We start from the raw sequence: 21,790 nt of genomic DNA on the forward strand, positions 1-21,790 counted from the left end.
TTTTAAGAGGTGGAAATGACACTTGTATTCGTAAAGTGTTTCTAAGAACTGCAAATATTGGTCAATGAGATGTTTTGAATTTATTATGTGCGTCTATTACTGGTTTGTACTTTTGAGTCCTTAATGAATTTTGAGCTTCTTGAATATCATTGTACATGGTTATTAGTTTTGTGAAGTAAATTGTTTTGTGAAACCTGCCATGTAAAGTTGGTGCCTATGGGAGATAGAACTGTTATGCATGAAGGATAGTTGATTAGCATATCTAGTTTCCGAGTTTTGCTGGTACTAATAGGGATTTTCTTTGTTTTGTTGGTTACAAGGATTTCTTTATTTTGGCAATCCACTGAGATGGTATTTTTTGTGCATGTGGGTGGTCTTTTATTGTTCTGGGTGCTCTACATTGGCCATATTTGATGTAACTTGGGACACACATTGTTAGTGTAACATGATTGGTAATTATCTAGTTTCATGAACTCCTGCTTACTGTTATGATTCAAAAGAAAAAGGAAAAATACACTCTTGCTTACTCCTGGGCGTGTGGCTAATGGTCATTTGATCCTGGTTTTTTATAGATCCAAAAGATGCAAAGGATATATTTGTGGCACTAAAAGATAGTATTGTTGATTTAAATGGTGGAGGGACTGTAACACTCCAGGTGATGTTATATATGTCTTTCGGGCCTATATCTCTAATGTATTATGCCTCATGTGTACAGTCATTGTCCTATGTGCTATGTCATCCATGCTGTTGGACATTGATGTAGTTTTTTGTTCTTATTTGGAATTGGTATTTACCATGCTCTCAATTGTTATTTTACTAAATTCGCCTTGGATTTTTCTTTCTCTGCAGACTTCATACAGTCTTTTCTTTGGGCTTGTCATTTCTCTAACATCAGATGCCTTAAGCACTGTTCGTGATAAAGTCTCTGCTCTATCCATAGATGATTCTTTCAGACACGAATTTCAGGATCTTGTAAGCTAAAGTGCTGTTGCTTACATATTTAGTCTGCCTGTGTAACAGTATTCTTTGCCAATTGATATTGGTGTGATCGTGTTATTATCTTTGTAGGTAGTTGCTCCTGGAATTGATCCAAGCGTTGGGGGCTTTGTCGATTCTATAAGATTTGCATGGGCAGTTTATCTGATGATAACAGTAGAAGGAAAATATACTTCTTCAGGTGTTTCTTCTGTGGCGAATATATGCTCATGTCTAGAACATGCGTGCATGAAGAATGTTTTTCAGTTTTCACTGGATAAAATTGTTCAAACTCCAGCCTACCAGGTAGAGCAGAAGTATGAGGGAATGGTTCTGGTTATTGAATACTATCATTTTATTCCTGGCTGGTTGTTTGAGCTATTTCTTTGTGGGTAGTTCACAATGGGATTTCCTTGACATGTTTCCATACTCTTTCTTGTGCTCCTAATCCATCTTGTTCCAAATCTTTTAAAACCTGGTTTCTTTTTATGTCCTGTATTTTTGCATTGCTATTGTTTGATACCTAATCCTGAAGTGATATAATAATATCAATTCTCCAATATTGATTGTTTTAGATCCAAACTGTATACCTGCAGTGCTATTTTTCTCTTTCTTTTTTTTGAAAATTGTGCATTTTGGTCTGTAGATTGTTTTAATTACTGTTATAGAGTTATTGTGGAGACCCGGCTAACCTATTGTTAGAGAATATATGTGATGTTTATTACTTCACCTATTTTGATGTAAGGGGAGAAATCCAAGCCTTGGTTTCCTCAGTTTTCCCATATTCGTACTTTTTTTGACAGAACGACGATGAGGACATGATCTACATGTACAATGCATATCTGCATAAGCTTATGATGTGCTTTCTATCCCATCCAATTGCAAGGGACAAGGTATGATTGGTTTCCTTACGGACTCCTTTCTGAGCTGCCACTAGCAAATGCTCCTGTTTGTATTGATTGGTAGCTTCTTATTTTGTCTTAGACTCCTGCAGTGCAAACCAGTATATCTTCCTGGAATGTATATGAAAGGGAAATTTTACATTTTATCAAGTCATTTGTGTGATATATGTGCTTTTAAAAGAATTAGAAGTATTCTTGTTATGTTTCTAAATCCAATAAATGTGAATTAGCCATTATGGGGAGTAGCATGGGGGCAAGAAAGTGTATAAATTGTGGATTATAGAGGTTGCCGTATGTTGTGCTGCCTTCTGAATTTGCCAAGAATGCCCTAAGTGGAGTAGCTCCTTTAAGGTTTGGTAAAAATACTATTGTGGTCAAGTTGAAACCAGTGTTTAAAAACCCAGACTCGTTCTCAAACCCAGACCGGGCCTGAAGCAAGTTGGCTTGGTGCATTCTGTCCAGTTCATCAAATATAAAATAAAAATGTAGGAGAAATATGAAACTAGAAAAATTGAAAAAATAATAGGAAAGGAAAATATTTTTTATTATTTAATTAATTGAAAATAGGAAAAATCAACATATTCAGATTCAATTTTTTTTTTTTTTTTTTTTTTTTTTCATATTTTAGGGATTATTCAAAAATTGAGGAAAAAATTGCAAGAAAGCAACTAGTTTTCCAGAATGCTTCTAATAGTTCTCTGCAAATTTAGGGATATTTGTCTTAAAAGAAACTTGTTTCTTGGACTTCAAGTTGAGCAAAAGAAACCCACCCATATTTTGCGTACTGGAAGTTTCAAAGTGAATCGACCCAAAGTTGTAATTTGCATAAATTGAGGTCTCCAATATTCAGAAACGTATCCTCAAATACTTTAAAATAAATTCCCTGAACTTTCTTTGCGATTGGACTTTGGTTCTACTTTATCTGAAGCTAACCAAAGCTTTACTCATCTCAAAAATCGGAAACCAAAAGATAAGATTTGCAAGATCTTGGGGCCTTGACGGATTCCCCATTGTTATTTTCCAGCACTTTTGGGACACCGTCGCCCTGACATACCTTCTAGCTTTCTTTGAAGAAATTTTCATTAGAGGTCGTCTCAATTTCCCCTTAAATTGCACATTCATAGTGTTGGTCCCCTAAATAGAAGGGGCTGGGGCTGAAGATTTTAGATCTATTAGCCTTCTAAACTCTTCCTACAACATTCTTGCCAGGGTTTTAGTCTCCCGCCTCCAAGAGGTGCTCACTTCTGTTGTTTTCCCAACCTAATCAACCTTTGTAGCCAACAGACAAATCTTAGATGGGCTTCTCTTGGCCCATGAAGCTTTACACTCTCGAGCACTCTTAGAACATAAGGGATTTATCGTCAAATTTGATGGGGAGAGAGCCTATGACCGAGTCGATTGGTATATCTTAAACCTCATATAGGCCCAAATGGGCTTTGGCTCTAGATGGAGAATTTGGATCATAGCCTGCATCTCCAACACCAATTTCTCTATCCTCCTCAACGGAGCCCCAGTAGGCTTCTTTCCTGTTGTTAGCGGCCTGACCCTCTCTCACCTGTCCTCTTCACGCTTATAGGATAACTCTTCTCCAGAATCATCTCCAGGCTCTATAGAGGGGCCTGCTTATTGGTTTTCAAACATCTTTAGACGGCCAATTCTCTCCGATCTCCTCTACGCAGATGATACTTTAATCTTCTGCGATGCCAATCCTAACCAGTGACACTCTGTGGCTCTTTCTTAGGACCTTTGAACCGTTTTCAGGGATGAACGTTTAAATGTTGAGGACCAAAATGCTAGGAATCCTACTTGACATGGCTGATTTGGTCCCTTTCCCAACACTTAGGATGCGCTACAGAGTCCCTCCCTTCCTCATACCTCGGCCTTCCCCTATGTTTAGACAACCCAGAGGGGTGTTGGAGACAGTTCTCATCGAAGTTCAACTGGAAATTCACTAGCTGGAAGGGTTGATCCCTCTCCTTTGAGGGAAGAATTACCCGTATTAAAGCCACGCTTGCAAGCATTCCCATTTACTACATGTCCCTTTTCCAAATTCCAGTCTCTATTCTACAATGCCTCGAAAAGCTTATGAGAGACTTCATGTGGTCTGGGTCTGCTGATGGCCACAAATTTCACCTAATAGCTTGGGAGAGAGTTTGCACTCCCAAAAAGTTTGGAGGCTTGGCCATCAAAATGCATAAAATCATGAACCAAGCCTTGTTGGGCAGATGGTGGTGGAAGTTCACTTCCCTCCACCCCTTCCTGTGGAAGCGTATTGTCTAAGCAAAGTTATAAAAAAAAAAAGCATATTGTCTCAGCAAAATATGGGTCAGAGGATGGAGGGTGACTGCTCAGAATCCTCCCGACCATAGATCTTTTGGAACTTGGAAGTGTATAGCCCCTGCAAACTAGCCTTCCTCAATAGTAGTAGATTCAGGCTTGGCAGTGGCAAGCGTATCAGGTTTTGGTTAGACAAATGGATTAGAGATGTTCCCCTTAAACAGGCCTTCCCTTCCCTCTTCCTCCCCGCTCACAACCAGGAAGTAGTAATTGCGGATTACACCGAGTTTAGAGGCTCCTGCCTCGTATGGACTCCAATTTTTAGAAGGAACCTTACTGACCAGGAAACTTCGTCCTTTAACTGCCTCCTTTAAATTCTTGCACCTCTCTTCAGCACTCTCCATGGTCAGGACTGTCATTTGGTCCCCCTAACGCTTCAGGGACTTTCACTGTTGCTTCTTTTTTACTCTTCCTTACTTCTTAACCTGACCCTATCATCTATCATTAATATCTTGGTCTCTGCCTGTGCCTCACAAGGTTCAGGCCTTTAAATGGGTACTCCTTCAGGATAAGAGCCTCACTTTAGACCTGTTGCAGAGACGTGGGTTCGTATTATCCAATAGATGCATCTTGTGACTCCAACAAGAGGAGACAAACCCACCATCTCTTCATTCATTGTTAAGCTCTTCCTGCTTTGGTCTTCTCTTCTGAAGCTCTTTGGTCTTCAATGGGTTACCCCCCCCATCTCTAGATAGCCTTTTTCTCTGCTCTTCTCTCCCCGCCATTTCCTAGAAATGGCTGAAAATTGTGGCAACTGTCTGTGGCAGCCTTTTATGGAGCATTTGGTTGGAGAGGAACTCAAAGACCTTAAGAGGAATTCTAGGTGTGAGCGTTCAATCTTTGATTCTGTATTATCTTTCATCTCTGTTTGGGCAAACTTATCCCTATCTTCGCCAATATCCCTATATCTCAGTTCCCAGCTAGCTGGGATTCCCTCCTAACTCTCTCTACTCCCGCGACTAGTATTCGAGGCTAGTGGAACCCTCCCCCTCCTGGTTTCCTTAAGCTTAACACTGATGGCTCATCCTTAGGCAATCTCAGCCCCTCTGGGTTTGGAGGCACTGTGGAAAAGTTAGAAGGCATATTTCTCTTCTTCTTGGAGTTCATAGGAACCACAAATTTCCTCACCGCAGAACCCTTGGCTCTCAGAAGGCCTTAAGGAGGTTACTAAACTTGGATCACTTTTCCAGCGACCTCTTGTTGAGTCCAATTCCAGCAACATTATCTCTTGGGCACTCGATATTCATAGCCCCTTGGCACGTGAATAACATTTTTGAGTATATATCTTTTTTGTGTAGCTCCCTTCCATAGGTATCCTTCTACCATATACTTCGGGAAGCCAATATAGAAGCTAATAGGCTGGCTAGGGGTGAGAATTTACCCGATATGGATCCAAAACCGGATTTCGGATACTATTCGAAATTGTGTATGGATCCAAGATTTAGATCCGAAATTTGGATCTGGATCCAAAATTCTGATCCGAATAGTTGTTCAAATTGGATCCGCGTATAGGTGGATCCGATCTTGAGTCCGATCTTGATCCGACCCAGTTTTTCAAATAAAACATTATTTTATATATATTATATAAAAGGGTGTGGTTTCTATAAGGTTGCAACCTTAAACAATCCAATTAAGATGCACCTCCAAATTTTATCATAACATAACATGTAATTTTGGTGTTAAAAATTCTTAGGATTATTTGAAAATCTATTTTTAAATCTAATTATAAAATTTTAAACTCCAAAAATGGTTAAAATCAAGTACATCTATAAATATTTGAAAATCTTGAAAATGGATGGTCTAGATAATTTGTTGCAAGATGCATTATTTCTGGGACTCAATTTTTTTTTTTTTTCATATTCATACATCTCGACATCAATTAGAGAGTTTTTCATATTCGGCACCTTGGTTTTGTAAAGTTTGGCAAATGTATAACCTAAGGTTGTGCTCACAGAGTGTTGTTCTTGATTTCCATCAGAATGCTTACGTTGATTCTATGTATAGTAATTTTGTTTGCCATGTACAAGTGCTTTTAAACGACAAGACTCTGCCTCCAGGCATGCGTCTACATCATTGTGTTTATGTCCTCTTTCTAGTTGATGTGCGCAGTAGTTATTGCTAAAATTTTCCTAGTTTTATTTATGATCATTGGACCTCTAAGCTTCCTTCAGTTTTGGCAATTATAATTGTTTGATCATGTCTACACAGGTAAAGGAAATGAAAGAGAAAGCCATGAGTGCTTTGAGTCCATACTCTATCGGAAGATCACATGACCTTAGAAGTGATGAAAATTTAAATCTGCAACAAGACATTCAAACAGAGAGTGAACCATTTATTTCCCTTCTGGAGCTGGTTAGCGAGATTTATCAGGTTTCCACATTTCTTTCATATATGAAATTTTTCTGTTTGCATTGGGTGCAAAAGTCTGGTTGATATCATAGTTTGTGTCTTGAATTCTGTCTTGAGTTTGCATTGATGAAATATCAAATTGGAACATACTGCATGTTGACTAAAATTAGAAGTGGAACTAGGTGTTTTGATTTTTTCACTGCCTTGGAACTATTGCTGCAACATGTTGGAAATGTAAACTATCAGATTATAGAGATATGCATATTTGAGGATAAGTTACAAAATGAATGGGCAGTGTGCTATGAATGGCTCCTCATCAGTGGTGGAAAATTTTACTTATTAAAAGAATATTGATTTTCTTGTGGATGTTTTAGTTATTTACGGGCTTATGGTAAATGCAGCTTGTTCTGTAGATAGTATATAATAAATTTTACAATCCTTTGCTTATGTCGATACTTAAGTCCTTTAGAAGTTAAGAAATATGACAGGTGTCATGTATGAACTCGTACTAGTCACATTTATCTCTTGTTTCTGCTATTGCTTAACTTATTATTAGGCAAGCCTGATAGTTTATTAGGCCAAGTCCAAGTGACGCACTTAGAAAAATTTCTCATTATGATGCAACTGTAAAATATAGCATCATACAAATTTTTTTTTGAATCAGTTTGACTTGTATATTAGATTACAAGTTTCCATGCCAAATTATACATCACTTGGGCAATTTCCATGCCAAATTATACATCACTCGTATATTAGATTACAAGGAGCAGGTGCACCATACAAATTTCCATGCCAAATTATGCATCACTTGGGAAATTCATCAAACATCTCAAATTCAATCTGCTTCTACGCTGAAACAAACACAAGTGCATATTAGATTTGATCATGGGAAGCCAACTAAGTGAGCGTTTTCTGCCCATTTTATGGCCAAGGTCTTAGCTACATACCATGGAGTGGCTACTAGGATGGCACCAAGATTCAGGCTAGTTTTACATCATTTAAGAGGGAAGCAATTAGGCATTACATAACCTGCACGTCACATTTAAAGATATAAGAGGCTCATGACTTTGAATCCATAATGTTGGTGGGAGAAAAGGGGCCCAAATCACTCTCAATTTGGTGAACAATCAAGTAGTATGGGCATGGGCTAACTTTGACATAGTTTCTGCTAAAAGTTTGACCAAACTACATCAACAAGAAAGTGAATTAATTGACTGATTTGGATCCAAAAACTTGCAGAGAAATTAATCAATTAAACCCTTAGTTAGTGGGTCTTCTAAGGAGGGGGTTGCTTATGCTTTGGAAGCTTGATCTCGTGCTCCAAGACATGGGATCTCGATTCCGAGCGATTCCTTGATATTTGAGATGTCAATTTGTGAAATCGAGGAACTTGATCCCTTGTAATGGAATGCATATCCCTATTCCCAACATCAAGGTTCTATGCTTAAGAAAAGCCACGATTTTACCAACTTGGAATCGAGTATCCTCTACTTTATGTTTGAGGTTCACCAGCTTGTTTTTTGGTTCGTATACAATGGGGTATGGATCTCCAATTTTTTATGACTTACACCAACATGTTTTTTGGTTCGTATACAATGGGGGTATGGATCTCCAATTTTTTATGAGTTACATATATTTTGAATGCCATGATTTTCTACCTATATTGCAATTAATAACTTTACACACCTTGCGAATTATGACTTGTGTCTAGTTTCAAAGAAATGCAATAAGTGACTTGTGTCTAGTGTGAAAGAAATGCTATAAGTGAGCGAGGAGAGAGAATGGAGTAGTTGGAAGGAGATACAAAAGTTGGTTGTTTTGGAGTCCTAATGAGGAATAAGGTCGCGATCAAAATGTTTATCTTCCTTGCGACTAGTTCATTGGGTCTTGTCCACCTCTTGAAGGACATTTATCGTTTGAGTGTTGGTCAACCAAATCGAGCCACTGGTCAACCAAATCAAGCCACTCATGGGGTTTCCTTATGGGTGATGGAATGATGTGTTTTCTTGGAAAATGCGAGGTCTCTCTCGTGTATATATCTTTGAGCCACTAGCAATCTTCGATGGAGGAGAGCTACAAGGAGTTAGATATGACAATGTCTTTCCAGAGTTACCTGAATATCTTTGCCAAGGTCGCTATTCCGGTTCGAAATCTTGATTCGACGATTACGAGAAGGGATCTTCATAGAAACCATTTCCTAGAACTTAATAATCTAGATTCCATAAGTTAGGAATCTCGTTTCATACCTTTGTAGGAATCTCGATCCCATTATTTGCGGAATCTCAACCCCAAATTTTTCGAATATTGATTCCAACATTTATTGAATCTTGATTCCACGTCTGCTGATTCCACATGTGATGAATCTTGATTCGTTATGATTTTGAATCTAGAATCTACAACATAAAATACCTTGGTTTGTAGGAGCAAGGAATTGTGATTCAATCAACATAGAATTTTGCTTTGACCTGCATAAGATACCTGTTTGATGTCAAAATCTCTCTCTACCCACGTTTTGTGGTTTAATTCATACAATAATGTATCCATGTATGTTCCTGACGTTGAAACTGAATATCTCCCATACCACAATGGCATAATGTGAATGCAAGCAAAAATAAAATAAAATAAATAAAGTAATTTAAAAACAATTCAAAGTACATAATGTTTAATCACCTGAATGTTTACCACTTCTTTAAAGTAATTGGCGTAGAAATCTTCATTCAATTCGAATGCTTCTAATAGTGTGAATGCTTCTAATAGTGTGAATGCTTCTAATAGTGCTAGGATTGGCTCAAATCACATTTCTAATAGTGCTAGGATGGACTGCCTTTTCTTTAAAATTATAATTGGTTACTACAACATACAATAAATGCCACGGCATAGAGAAAATCCTATTTTGTCTGTATAATTATAATGTCAAGATCACAATTTAGAAATACATGGGATAACATTTTTGTCTTTTGTAGATAATTTCCCAAGTGGACTACTTGACCTAAGTTCAATAATGAATTCATTGACTTCAAATCTGAGGAACTCTTCTATAGGTCTAATAAGAGACATTTGATATCGATTACTTAAATAGTTTCTAAGTCGATAAAGCGCGAGATGCTATTGTTATAGGAAACTTGTTTCTTTGGGGCTTCGTACTTGACTCCATAGAGTAACAAATCTTGATTGCCAATTGGGATCATGCTCGATTCTAAACTAATATGAATCTTGATTCCAAACTGGCATAAATCTTGGTTCCACATACGTAAGTAACTCGATTCAAAATATGTCGGAATCTTGATTCCAATCTGATGCGAATATCGATTCCACATACATTAGAAACTCTATTCCTAAGATTTCAAAATCTCGATTCCTTGGGGGTTGATTTCAAGGAGGTAGGAATCTCAATTCCAAGGAGGTCAGAATCTTGATTCCATTTGTGGCAGAATCTCGATTCCATTTTGATCAATTCTCAATTCCCAAAAAATAGCAATGTCGCTCCCTACGATTCCCATTGTACGGATGTCGATTCCGAAAACAAGAATCTTCTAGCCGGTCGCGATTCCGCGATTTCGATTCCTAAAATGATTCGGGTTCCTAGGCGTTTCCAACAGCTATGGTCTTTCTTTTGCCCTTCTTGTTCAATGGAATTCGCTCCTTGATTACAATGCAGTGGAAGTGAACTTCCGGAACTTTGATCCTAAACACAAAGGTGCGCAATCCCATTTAATAAGGAATACACTCCTCTGCAGATATAGAATGCGCTTCCTAATAGTCAGGATCTCAATCCTAAACCTGAGCTCTTGTCGTTCCCGTTCTCGCTAACTATGATTAACTCTCAAGAATTCTCAATCAAAATCTGTCCAAATTTGGATCAATCAACTAGGAATTGAAGACTCATACTCAAGGATCAAATTAAGCTCAAATTCTAATGAAACAAGAAGGTAAGGGGCTAACATACCTTGCTGTAAATGCTTTCTCAAAAAACATACCTTGCTGTAAATGGAGATTTGCAGCCACCAAAAACTCCATAGAATAATGATTTGATGATGAATTCTCCAAAATTAAGTCATTATGGAGCTATGGTTTCATCTCTAAGCTTGAGATGAAGCTTCAATGGAGCATGAATCTCACTTGTCTCTCAAGTCTCATTCTTTACAGATCATACTTACAAAGAAGAGAGTGATAGACTCAAGAAAGATATCCTATGTAAGTGAAGGATAGAGATGAAGGGTGTGCCACTCAATGGGAGAGTTTCTCTCTAAATGTTTTTCAAATGGTGTAGAGAGAGGTAAATAGTAGGGCATGCCACTTATGGGGAGATTAAATCATCTCAATTTAGCTATCATTGGGGCTCTTATGAGCAAGTGTAGAGATGCTTCTACATGAATTAATCTTGGTAATTAAAGTCAATCATCTGTGGTATGAGAGAGGGCTTATCCTAGTTATTCATCACTCATCATGACATCTTGATGACTGGTAAACACCATATCCTCCCATGAAAAAGCTAAATCACTCCAAATTCCCTTGGTTAATATCAAAATCAAATTCACATAAAATTCATCTTGCTTCCATAATTGTCCATGCTAACTCAATTTAATGAAAAAGCATAGGTAGAGAGTTACCCCTCGAGTAATTTTACATTTCCTCCAGTTCCATTTCAACTTGGTGTGCATGTGCACCCAATCTTATGATGCCACATAGGATCGATATATGTATATTTCTATATGGGCTTAGGGTTTCAATCGTGATATCAAACCCTGTACCCGTTCTAGAAGATTTCCCCCATGTACAACCACCAATCCCACAGGTCCCATGCTTCTACCTGTCTGCATAACATGATTTGCTGACTTACTAGTTGGGTCGCTCATGCTTCCCAAGAGGTCCCATTTTGTTATGGTGGTTGTGCCTTACGGCCATTATGTGGATGCATGGAGGGAGCATGGTAGCTGGATATTCTGGGGGAAGAGAGTAATGAGGGAGATCCTATTGAACCAAATCTAGTACCATGTTATTATCTGGTCGTGGGTTAGTGCAGAGTTTCATGATTCCAAGTTGTGATTTTGTAAGAAATAGGAGGAAAATTTCTTTTTTTACTGATGTGCGTGATTCCTTCTGAGACTTATGTGGCTGCTGCCATTGGTGGGAATTTTTTTAAAATGAAATTTGATGGTACTTAATGACATAATATGGATCTAGGAAGAATTGAAAGGCTATTGAGTGAGCACTAATGGTGGGGCCTTTGGGTGGTGGGGGTGGGGGGATGACGACTGGTGGGGCAAGGGGTTGTGTGACTTTCTTAGGGCCCTTAGCTTTTTCGTTCCTTTGGTCTAACTAAAGGAAGGCCTGACTGGTGGGTCTCAAATTGTACCTAGAAACCTTGATGGCCTGGTTGTGGTGGAGGGTGAGGGGCTCATTGTTATGAGGTGGGGATGTGCCTCTCCATCCTTGCGCCTAGCCAATGTTAAAAATCGGGTAGGCGGTCGCCTAGGGGGTTTGGGCTTTGGGCCGCCTAGGCGCTAAGGCGTCTGCCCATACCCAAAGACGGCCTATGTTATCTTTCTTTTTTTTTTGAAAGTTTGATCCCCCACACCTTTGCCCATTTTATTCTATATATTATAAAATAATAAATGCAAATTAATACTATTTTTTTGGGTTTACTAATAAATTAATTACTATCAAATGCAAAAAGCATTTTCGATAAATTAATAATTACGAATACTACTATCTTTTGGTTTACCAATAAATTAGTAATTACTGTTACATGCAAAGAGCATTTTTGATAAATTAATAATTACAAATTAATACTATTTTTTTGGTTTGCCAATAAACCAAAAAAATATTACTATCGTATGCAAAATGCATTTTCGATTAATACTATCTTTTGGTTTACCAATAAGTTAATAATTATTGTTACATGTAAAAAGCATTTTCGATAAATTAATAATTACGAATTAATACTATCTGTTGGTTTACCAATAAATTAATACTTACTGTTTCATGCAAAATTTTTTTCGATAAATTAATAATAATGAATTAATATTATTTTTGATTTACAAATAAATTCATAAGAACTGTTACATGCAAAAAATATTTTCGATAAATTAGTAATTATAAATTAATACTATTTTTTAGGTTTACCAATAAATGTATAATTATTTTTTGCATGCAAAAAACATTTTTGATAAATTAATAATTACGAATTAATACTATTTTTTGGTTTACCAATAAATTGATAATTACTATCACATGCAAAAAACATTTTTGATAAATTAATAATTGTAAATTATTACTAATTTTTGGTTTACCAATAAATTAATAATGATTGTCACATGCAAAAAACATTTTCGATGAACTAATAATTATAATTAATATTATTTTTGAGTTTACCAATAAATTAATAATTGCTATCACATGCAAACAGCTTTTTTAATGAACTTATAATTACGAATTAATACTATTTTATGGTTTACCAATAAATTAATGATTATTGGTACATTCATAAAGTATTTTCGATAAACTAATAGTTACGAATTAGTACTCTTTTTTGGTGTACTAATAAATTAAGAATTATTGTTACATGCAAAAAGCATTTTTGATAAACTAATAATTACGAATTAATAGTATTTTTTTGGTTTATCAATAAATTAATAAATATTATCACATGCAAAAAGAAGTTTAGATAAATTAATAATTAATAATTACCAATAAAATAATATTTGCGAATTAATAATGACGTATTAACAATTACGAATTAATATATTAATTATTACGAATTAGTTATCATATTTTCAAGGTGGTGCCTAGGCGCCCTCCTTTTACACTGCCTAAGTGGGAGCCTAACTAAAGCCACCTAGTCCACGACTATGCGTTTTCAAAAAATGCCGCCTAGGCAGTTGGGTGGTCGAATTTTCGTTCATTGTGCCTAGCTATGATATTTGAGGAGATAATAAATGTTGGGTATTCCAGAGGTGATTTTTCCTTCATATGAGTGAGGGTAGCTAATTATGGTTCTAACTTGGTTTCTCTTGTTCACCTTTGCTTTTGTCTTTCTTATCTGCCTTCGAATAATATTAACAAAGATATAAATAAAAAAAAAACTAATATTTTGAAATGTCGCACAGTGACATGTTTTTCAATGTGTTGATTTGTCAGTTTGGATAATTTATCCTGTCAACTTTGCTAGATGGGTTTGTTCTTTGTTTTACTTTTCTCATTTATTTACTTACATGAAATGGATTTCCCATTTAATCATGTTTCTTTGCTTTTCCCTATGTCCTTTTAAATTCAGTGATACACTTCTTGATTTTGATCTGCGTTTTTGTATGGTACTCCATCAGAAAGAACCAGACCTGATAGTTGGCAATGAAGTTCTATGGACCTTTGTAAACTTTGCTGGAGAGGGCCATACCAGTTTTCAGACACTTGTGGCTTTTCTGAGAATGCTCAGTACCTTGGTATGCCCAAACTGATTTACTTTTTATATGGATGTGGACTTCTTTTTTAATTGTTCGTTGATGAAATACATAATCTCAGGGATCAAATGAGGAAGGTGCCATACGGATTTTCCAGTTACTACAGGGCAAAGCACTCCATTCTATAGGATGGAATACACTTTTTGACTGTCTATCCGTTTATGAACAAAAATTCAAACAGTCCCTTCAGAGCACCGGAACAGTTTTGCCCGAGTTTCAAGAGGGTGATGCAAAAGCACTGGTTGCATACTTGGGGGTCCTCCAAAAGGTTCTAATTTTGTGATTTAGAATATTTTCTCTGTTCAATGGATGTATTGGGATCATTAGCATTTTGAAATCTGATTGTTCTTTCTGCTTCTTTTGGGTTTTCATTTCTAGATATTATTATGATTATAAATGTGGAGCTTATTAATAATTGTTGCAGGTTGTTGAAAATGGAAATCCTGTGGAAAGAACAAAATGGTTTCCGGATATTGAACCCTTATTTAAGTTACTTGGTTACGAGAATGTGCCTACTTATTTGAAGGTTAGAGACTGTATTATCATATGTGCTTGTCTTCTTTCATCTAGAAGATATTTATGTGCATTTAAAAATCAGGTCAGGATGTGTGTGTGTGTGTGTACGTTTGCACATGCTTGTCTGTGCGGAGACACACACATACAGCTTCGTACATATGGAAAGAAAAGAGGGGGGGAGGGATCTCCTAGCATCTTTCAAAAATTTTGATTGTAATTGTGGATGGGTTGTTACTATTGTTTTGATTTAATGAAGTTATCTGGTTTAATGAAGTTATCGCTTATATATTGTCTGTATTTTCAGGGTGCTTTGAGAAACGCCATCTCTGCCTTCATTGAAGTCTCTCCCGTTCTAAAAGACACTATATGGAATTATCTTGAACAATATGATTTGCCCCTTGTTGTTGGACCCCCTCTTGTAGGATACAGTTCTCAGCAGGTGCCTACACAGGTAGAATTTTTGGTTAATTATGGATTAATTGAAATGTTGGTTTGATTCTGGAAGTATAATTGGCCTTGTAAGATTTTCTTTGGTGGCCTTTGTTCTGTGTAAATTCTAGAGAAGTGGTTCAATATATTGTAATGCAAAATAGATATTGAGTGGGTTCTGACGACATTGATTACTTATTCGTTCTGTTTGTGTAACAAATAAACATTTTCGAATATTAGTTCTAAGAGATGGTGGGATTATGCAGTTCAAAATTTATGCAACATTTTTCGAAGAAAAATTCAACCAACAAAGTACCATAACTTGAAAAAAACTAAAAAACTTTCCTTGTTTTTATTGAAACAGCTTTTGTTCTTGTTTCACATATTTCTAGAGTCAATCATTTTAAGGAAATGTCTTCGCATTACTTCCTTTCCCCACTAAAACAAAGTATGTAGTGCCCGTGTTTCGAGTAAACTCCGAGTAACTTCTGAAATCATCTTCAAGTTCTGGCTCAATTTTTTTATCTGAAAGAGATACTTAAAGACTCGATCTCAATGATAGTTTTGGTAGACTGTAGATTTAATAGCTTTTCCTTATCAAAGAATGAGATTCTATTCTGGATGCTATCAACCTTAATGAGTTTATTGGTAATTTAGTGTTTTACTTGCTTAATTACTTAATAATCTTTGTTTTATGGACATCCATTTATCATGTTTTCAACGTGGATATTACATTGTAATTGATCCTTGGTTCTACCTTTGACGCCTGCTTAGCTGACTGCATATGGTTATTTAATAGTTTGTGCTTGTCTTGATCTCAGATCATCCATGCTAAATTTTACATTCTTATGTCGGTTTGACCTCTGTGGAAGTGGCTATACCCTGCACAACATTAAATGAATTGCATTTTTGAGGTTGATACCTTCAGAGCTTCATAGTGGATAACTGCTTCCCTCATAAATTTCTCACCAGGCTGGCGTTCTCGTTTAAGGGCTAATGTGTGTGTGTGCACTTTTTGCAACTTAGTGATTTAAAGCCTGAAATCAGATGTTGGATTGGGCCTCCACTGTACCAATCTGGATCAATGATTTTACCTGGATTGGCAGATTCTTCAAGATCAAAAAAACAATAAACTATTCTGGAATGAAAGCAATATTGAAAAAATTAAATTGTGTGGGAATTGTTCAATTCTCTGACCCGAACTGTCAGTTCCTCTGATGGAATCGCCAGGTCTTTGACAGAACCAGGTGATTCCCATCGAGTTAGACCAATTCCTAGTTCTGTAAAAGAACTGGGTTGTTCTCCTATTGAATCCAATCCGGATTACAAATTCCTGATTTTTATTGGGGATTTTTCAAACACTGCTGCAAGCTGATGTTGCATAAATGTCACTTATTAAATATAAGCAATCAGTGTTATGCTACTTAAATGCAGATATTCTTACTCCTGTAGCAGGCTTAATTTTTCTTAACCATAGTGTGATAGTTATGTTGTATGTGTCTCAGGTGTACGATATGCGGTATGAGTTGAATGAAGTGGAAGCTAGGAGCGAGCGATACCCATCTACTATTTCATTCCTTAATTTGTTGAATGCTCTTATTGCAAAGGAAAGGGATGTAAGTGACAGGGGTAGAAGGTAAGACTGGCAAAATATTCTGGTCCTTTGATGGAATGTTCATTTATGTCCACTTAATCACCTTTGTTGTATGTAGGTTGTATTCTTGTATTTCTCATCTCTCTTTTGTTTCAGGTTTGTGGGTATCTTTAGGTTTGTCTATGACCATGTGTTTGGTCCTTTTCCTCAGCAAGCATATGCAGATCCTATGGAGAAGTGGCAGTTAGTTGTTGCCTGTCTTAGACATTTTCAAATGTGAGTTCTGTTTGTGACAGTTACTCAAAGTTATGCGAGGATGATATGTTGGTTGTTAAAGTTCCATTCCATTAACTTGTTCTCCACTCAATATTGTGGCACCGCTTGATATCCTAGTGAAATTACAATTTGGGCCTATTTGAAAATTTCTCACCAGCATTTTTACTCAAAGGGATATTTGATTAGCAAACTGAAATTGATTTCTGGCTTTGAGTTGGGGCTCTTATTGAACTTTTTGCTAAACAACTCCAAGTTATACAAAAATTTCAAAGTGGCTCTTTCTCAATCCCTCTCCTCCCCCCAAGCTACCATTAACATTGCCACTGCAACTCCATTGCTCTCACTGCCACTCCACCACTACTGCCTAGCCACCACTGTTCCACTGCCGCCGCGACCGCCTATCCTACACCACCACCAATTCCACCACCACCATCAGTGTACCGCCACCACCACCACTGTTGCACTGCCATCACCACTCCACTGCCTACCGCCGCCGCCACCATGCCCACCCCCCCCCAACCACCACCACCCTCATACCACATAATGGCATTTTATAATCCAGTTGTAAAAATCAAACACTCATAAAGAGCAAATGACAATTGATCAAATTTTCCATTTGGTTAATTACAAATTGAACAAAAAACAATAGTTGACAAAATTTTGCAATCAAAGAGTTCCTTAGTGAGCAGTATTAGTGTCATTCCGAACTAATACGAGTTAGTTTCTATAATTCCCATTCAATAGGGGAGCTTTTTTTCTTCCTATTTTTTATGAGTAGCCATTTCATGCTGAGGATTTCTTTTTATCTCCTTTCTAAGTTTTTCTTTTTTGAACAAATTCTTTCTGCTTTGGCTTTCTGAGAATGCTGTGTGAACTAGAACGTTAGTAATTTAGTCAACTAGCTCAATTATCTATTCGTATTATGCAGGATCCTGAATATATATGATATTGTGGATGAGGATATTGAAAATGTTGTTGAACAATCTTCTCAATTTCATAATGTGGGGCAGCCCTTGAGCTCACTTGAGACGCAAATTCCTGTGATAGAGTTGATGAAAGTAAGTATTTCCCTTTTGATTTCTTTAGTATTTTGTGCACGACTGAATTGTATATTTCAAAGGGATACTTCTTCATACTTTACCACTTACATCTTTTTATACAATGCAAATATTTCTACGGAATTCAGTTCAAGGGATCCAAAATCTGCTATTTCAAGTGTGCTTTATTTGCTTTCTCTTTTGGGGCTGATATTAATTTTTTCTTCTTTTCTTTCTTTATTTCTTTTTAAATGCCTGGCATAAACGAATCTCATGTCTCTATACAATGATCGGAATGCTTAAGAAACATTGCTCAAGTTTAGGTAGAGGAAGCGTAAAATACTACCACAAGAGTTACTTACCAATTTTCAACCAAATAACCCACTAGGCTAATATTTTCTGATTTGATTTGCGTCTTTCCGTGTGCATCTCATTGTAGACCTTGCCTTCTCTGGAACATGATAGGTCCACATGACTGATCCTGACAGATGCAATGAAAATGGTCATATACTCGAACCAAACAATAACCACTTTGGGAATTCTAGCCAGTAAGGTGTTATTGTTCTGCAATCCATGGTTTCCCTTTGCTTTCCTACTTTAGGAGTCAATGCTGCTTCTCAGCTATGACAAGTTCAATTTGTCCTTCCTACCAGTCCCTCTCATGCTAGAACCGGTGCTACCAGAAGAAGGAAGGTGCTGCCTGGGCAGGCACCTCATGATTGAGGTGCCCTGGAAATGAGGGGGTTTATTGTTTCTGGGGTTTAGGCGTATGCTTTTGAGGTGTGTGTATGTGTGTGCACATGTTGAAGGGGGGGGGGTTGGGTTGGATGCGCCTTAGCCTGCCTTGGACCTAGTTGCTGAGTGCCCGTTTTGTCCACCGAGTCAGGTGCCTGAAGGGCCCCCCTGCCCTAGGCGCCTGGGTCAAGGTGAGGCGCATGGGGCTTTGACTTGCCTCAAGGTGCTGACTAGGCAATGAGGTGGGCCGCCTTCTTAAATATTGAGTGCTACATGGACATTGTAGGTTTGAGATGCTTCGCCCCAAATTCTTGGTATGACTCGACAATTTCCACAATTTATTTGATTTAGCAAGAGAATGCCAGTTTCGTTTCTGATAATAATATTTTGACATCTAAGTTACTAATGAGACGCATGCCTTACTGGAGAAGTGCATGGTTTCAGCTTAAAAGAAAGAAGATTCGAACCGTATGTGTGGCTTGTTTTGTTTTATAACAAACTCCCTTGTAATAGGAAGTTTCGACCTATGTCTTAGGTATCAATGTACATAACATCAAGGGTCACCCAAGGTGTTGTGGTCACACTGGCTGGAACTGATGGATGCAGATTCTTATATTATGTCTTCTCTGTATGACGTCCCCTCTCCTGCACAACGAGGTTGCCATTTGCTGCGCTAGAATGATTTGAAGTTTCTAAAAAAACTTTTATTTGCAAGATAGACACCGCCAATAGGGAAAGTGCTATAAGATGTAAATATCTGCATACATAAACATTCATGTTTTGTCCTTAGTTTCATCTGTTTTTGTTGCTTCTTTGGGTATGATTGTTTCGACCACGCATATGTAGCAGTACTTTTCGGTAGTTGAAGATTTGCTTCAAGTAACTGAGACTGAGTTCCAATATCAAAAAATATAATTGATGCTGCTTAAGCTTCCCCCTTTGTTAGTTTATTAATGTCAACCACCCCCACCAAAAAAAATTATGAATATCTTTCATGAGTGGTGTTTTCCCTTAATAGTGAAATCCACAGGATCAGAGACCAATTATTTCATTGAACCAATGTTCATGTTGGATTGAGTGAGTTTCCGGCCCTAGAGGGCGAATCATGATTACCAGCTTTTTGAGTTGTTCATATCCTTTCTCTTTTATTTTCTGGGTTGCCTTAAAAATCTGATGTAAATGGAATGACGTGGCCATCTTATTGATTTGTGGTGGCTTTTTCCACGTATGTGACTGAATACCTGCTGATTGTTCACATTAGTATTCATCTTCTTCTTCTTCGGCTCCTTCTCCCTTCTTCTTCTTCTTCTTCTTCTTGTTTTTATGTTGACCTTGCTACATCCTAGTATTGTTGAAATATAAGCTATATCCCCATTTGTCCGCTTTTGGTTTATGCTGTACCTTTGCTTCACATTTATTAATGATTGATATCTACCGGTACCATTATTTTCCATTTCATATGGATTGCATGCTAGTATACAAACTTCTGATTCTTATTCAATGTAACGTGTTTCTAGTACTTTATGAAGCTTATGTATTTTGTTCTACAAAATTTAATGCATATTTCAATTTCTTAGGTAATTGGAACTTGATGATCTTTGTTACTGATTTCAATAATGGTTTATGTAGGATTTTATGAGCGGTAGAATGGTCTTCCGTAATATAATGAGCATTGTTTCACATGGGGTTAATGGTCTCCTCACCGATCGGACTGGTCAGATATATGGTCATTTTTTGGAAGAGGCTGTTCGTATTTCATTGGAAATAATTGTTCTGGTTTTTGCAAAGGATTTGCGCCTTGCTGATTATTGGCGTCCTTTCTATCAGGTATTGTTTGTTCATGCATTGTGATATGTTTGCTGTGTTCTAGTCATTTTGAATTTGGCGGCCTTTTTCTTTTTGTTTTGATAATTATGGGGCCTTTTAACCTATATGATTCTCTGCCATGTCTTGCAGCCACTGGATGCTATATTATCTCAAGACCGTAATCAGATTGTGGCGTTGCTGGAGTATGTACGATATGATTTTTGTCCCGAAATTCAGAAATGGTCCATCAAAATTATGGGTATTCTAAGGTATGCTTTCTCATTGATGTATAAAAAGGTTTATGCAGCAATATCTGGCCTTTTTTTCTTTTGTTTCACATTCTTACTCTGGTTTAGTTATTTTCTTTGAATTCTAAACCTTGTATACCCTGTCTGATAGTTGTGTGCTCTGCATGCTACATTTGCTTTATACATGTTTATTTCAATCTTAGTTGTGATCCCACTGTAGCTAAATATTGTGACCATGTTTTTTCCTTGGTCAGTTTCTTCTCTCTAAGTTTTGATATGGTATTGCCTCGGAGTTTACTTCTGATAAGAGGCATCTATTTGTTTCTGCTGAATGGCCATCCTCTGTAGTGCTAGTTTCTGCAATTATGGTTTCTTCTAGGTCTGATTCCTGCATCTATAGTCCAGTTTTGGATGATTACAAGGATATGCATGCTACTTTCTTTGTTATTCACATGATCATACTTTTTTGTTTCTATCTTTTGGTGTCTACTGCTTTTAATGATCTACTTTGTTGATTATTTGTCTACAGTTCTCGTATGGCTGGGCTCGTACCCCTACTCCTCGAATCAAATGCATCAAACAATTTAATTGAGGATTATGCAGCATGTTTGGAGATGCGTGCTGAGGAGTGTCTGGTTACTGATACCTTGAGTGATGATATTGGTGTTATGATCTTGCAGGTTAATGGATGTTACATTGGTTCATTAGCTGAATATTTAGATAGAGATGTTTGCGCTGCACTAGATTATCATTCTCTTTATGTTTTTGCTGCATGCTCATTGTAGCTCCTTATCGATAACATAAGTCGACCAGCTCCAAATCTGGCCCATTTGCTGCTGAAGTATGATGTTGATACATCTGTGGATCGGACTGTTTTACAGCCCAAATATCATTACAGGTATGGCAGTAACACATTTTGTCTTGTCACTGCATAAAAATTGCATGTAGGAAAATTATACTACACCCCGGTGAGTTTGGTGTGTAGTAGTACCTAAAGACAGAGTTTTGGAGTATTGTACTCATAAGTGCATCTACAATGAAGATTTATCTTTGTGGGGAATGAGTTGGACAGTCACAAAGGTACAACCTAGTTGTGGCTCATCTGTGCCATCAATCATTGTAAGTG

General features: G+C 37.1%; 1 protein-coding gene across 5 annotated transcripts in view; it reads left to right on the top strand.

Annotated features, from left to right (window-relative positions):
• EMB3142 (nuclear pore complex protein (DUF3414)) overlaps nt 1-21,790 on the top strand; it is a 76,477-nt gene that overhangs the window by 9,080 nt on the left and 45,607 nt on the right. For 3 of the 5 annotated variants that reach the window (XM_088866535.1, XM_088866536.1, XM_088866537.1), the window contains 16 exons: nt 573-655; nt 850-972; nt 1,069-1,281; nt 1,779-1,868; nt 6,423-6,584; nt 13,889-14,005; nt 14,085-14,291; nt 14,448-14,549; nt 14,844-14,990; nt 16,474-16,604; nt 16,719-16,838; nt 17,767-17,896; nt 20,240-20,437; nt 20,567-20,685; nt 21,194-21,344; nt 21,450-21,562. In XM_088866535.1, coding sequence (XP_088722661.1) covers nt 573-655; nt 850-972; nt 1,069-1,281; nt 1,779-1,868; nt 6,423-6,584; nt 13,889-14,005; nt 14,085-14,291; nt 14,448-14,549; nt 14,844-14,990; nt 16,474-16,604; nt 16,719-16,838; nt 17,767-17,896; nt 20,240-20,437; nt 20,567-20,685; nt 21,194-21,344; nt 21,450-21,562 — 2,206 coding nt within the window. Of the gene's footprint in view, nt 1-572; nt 656-849; nt 973-1,068; nt 1,282-1,778; nt 1,869-6,422; nt 6,585-13,888; nt 14,006-14,084; nt 14,292-14,447; nt 14,550-14,843; nt 14,991-16,473; nt 16,605-16,718; nt 16,839-17,766; nt 17,897-20,239; nt 20,438-20,566; nt 20,686-21,193; nt 21,345-21,449; nt 21,563-21,790 lie in introns of those variants that run through there. The other 2 variants (XM_088866538.1, XM_088866539.1) reach the window with 2 other exon arrangements.

Source organism: Amborella trichopoda, chromosome 5 (genome assembly GCF_054954075.1).
Source record: "Amborella trichopoda isolate Santa Cruz 75 chromosome 5, AtrichopodaSantaCruz75HAP2 v2.0, whole genome shotgun sequence".
NCBI classification, from domain to species: domain Eukaryota; kingdom Viridiplantae; phylum Streptophyta; class Magnoliopsida; order Amborellales; family Amborellaceae; genus Amborella; species Amborella trichopoda.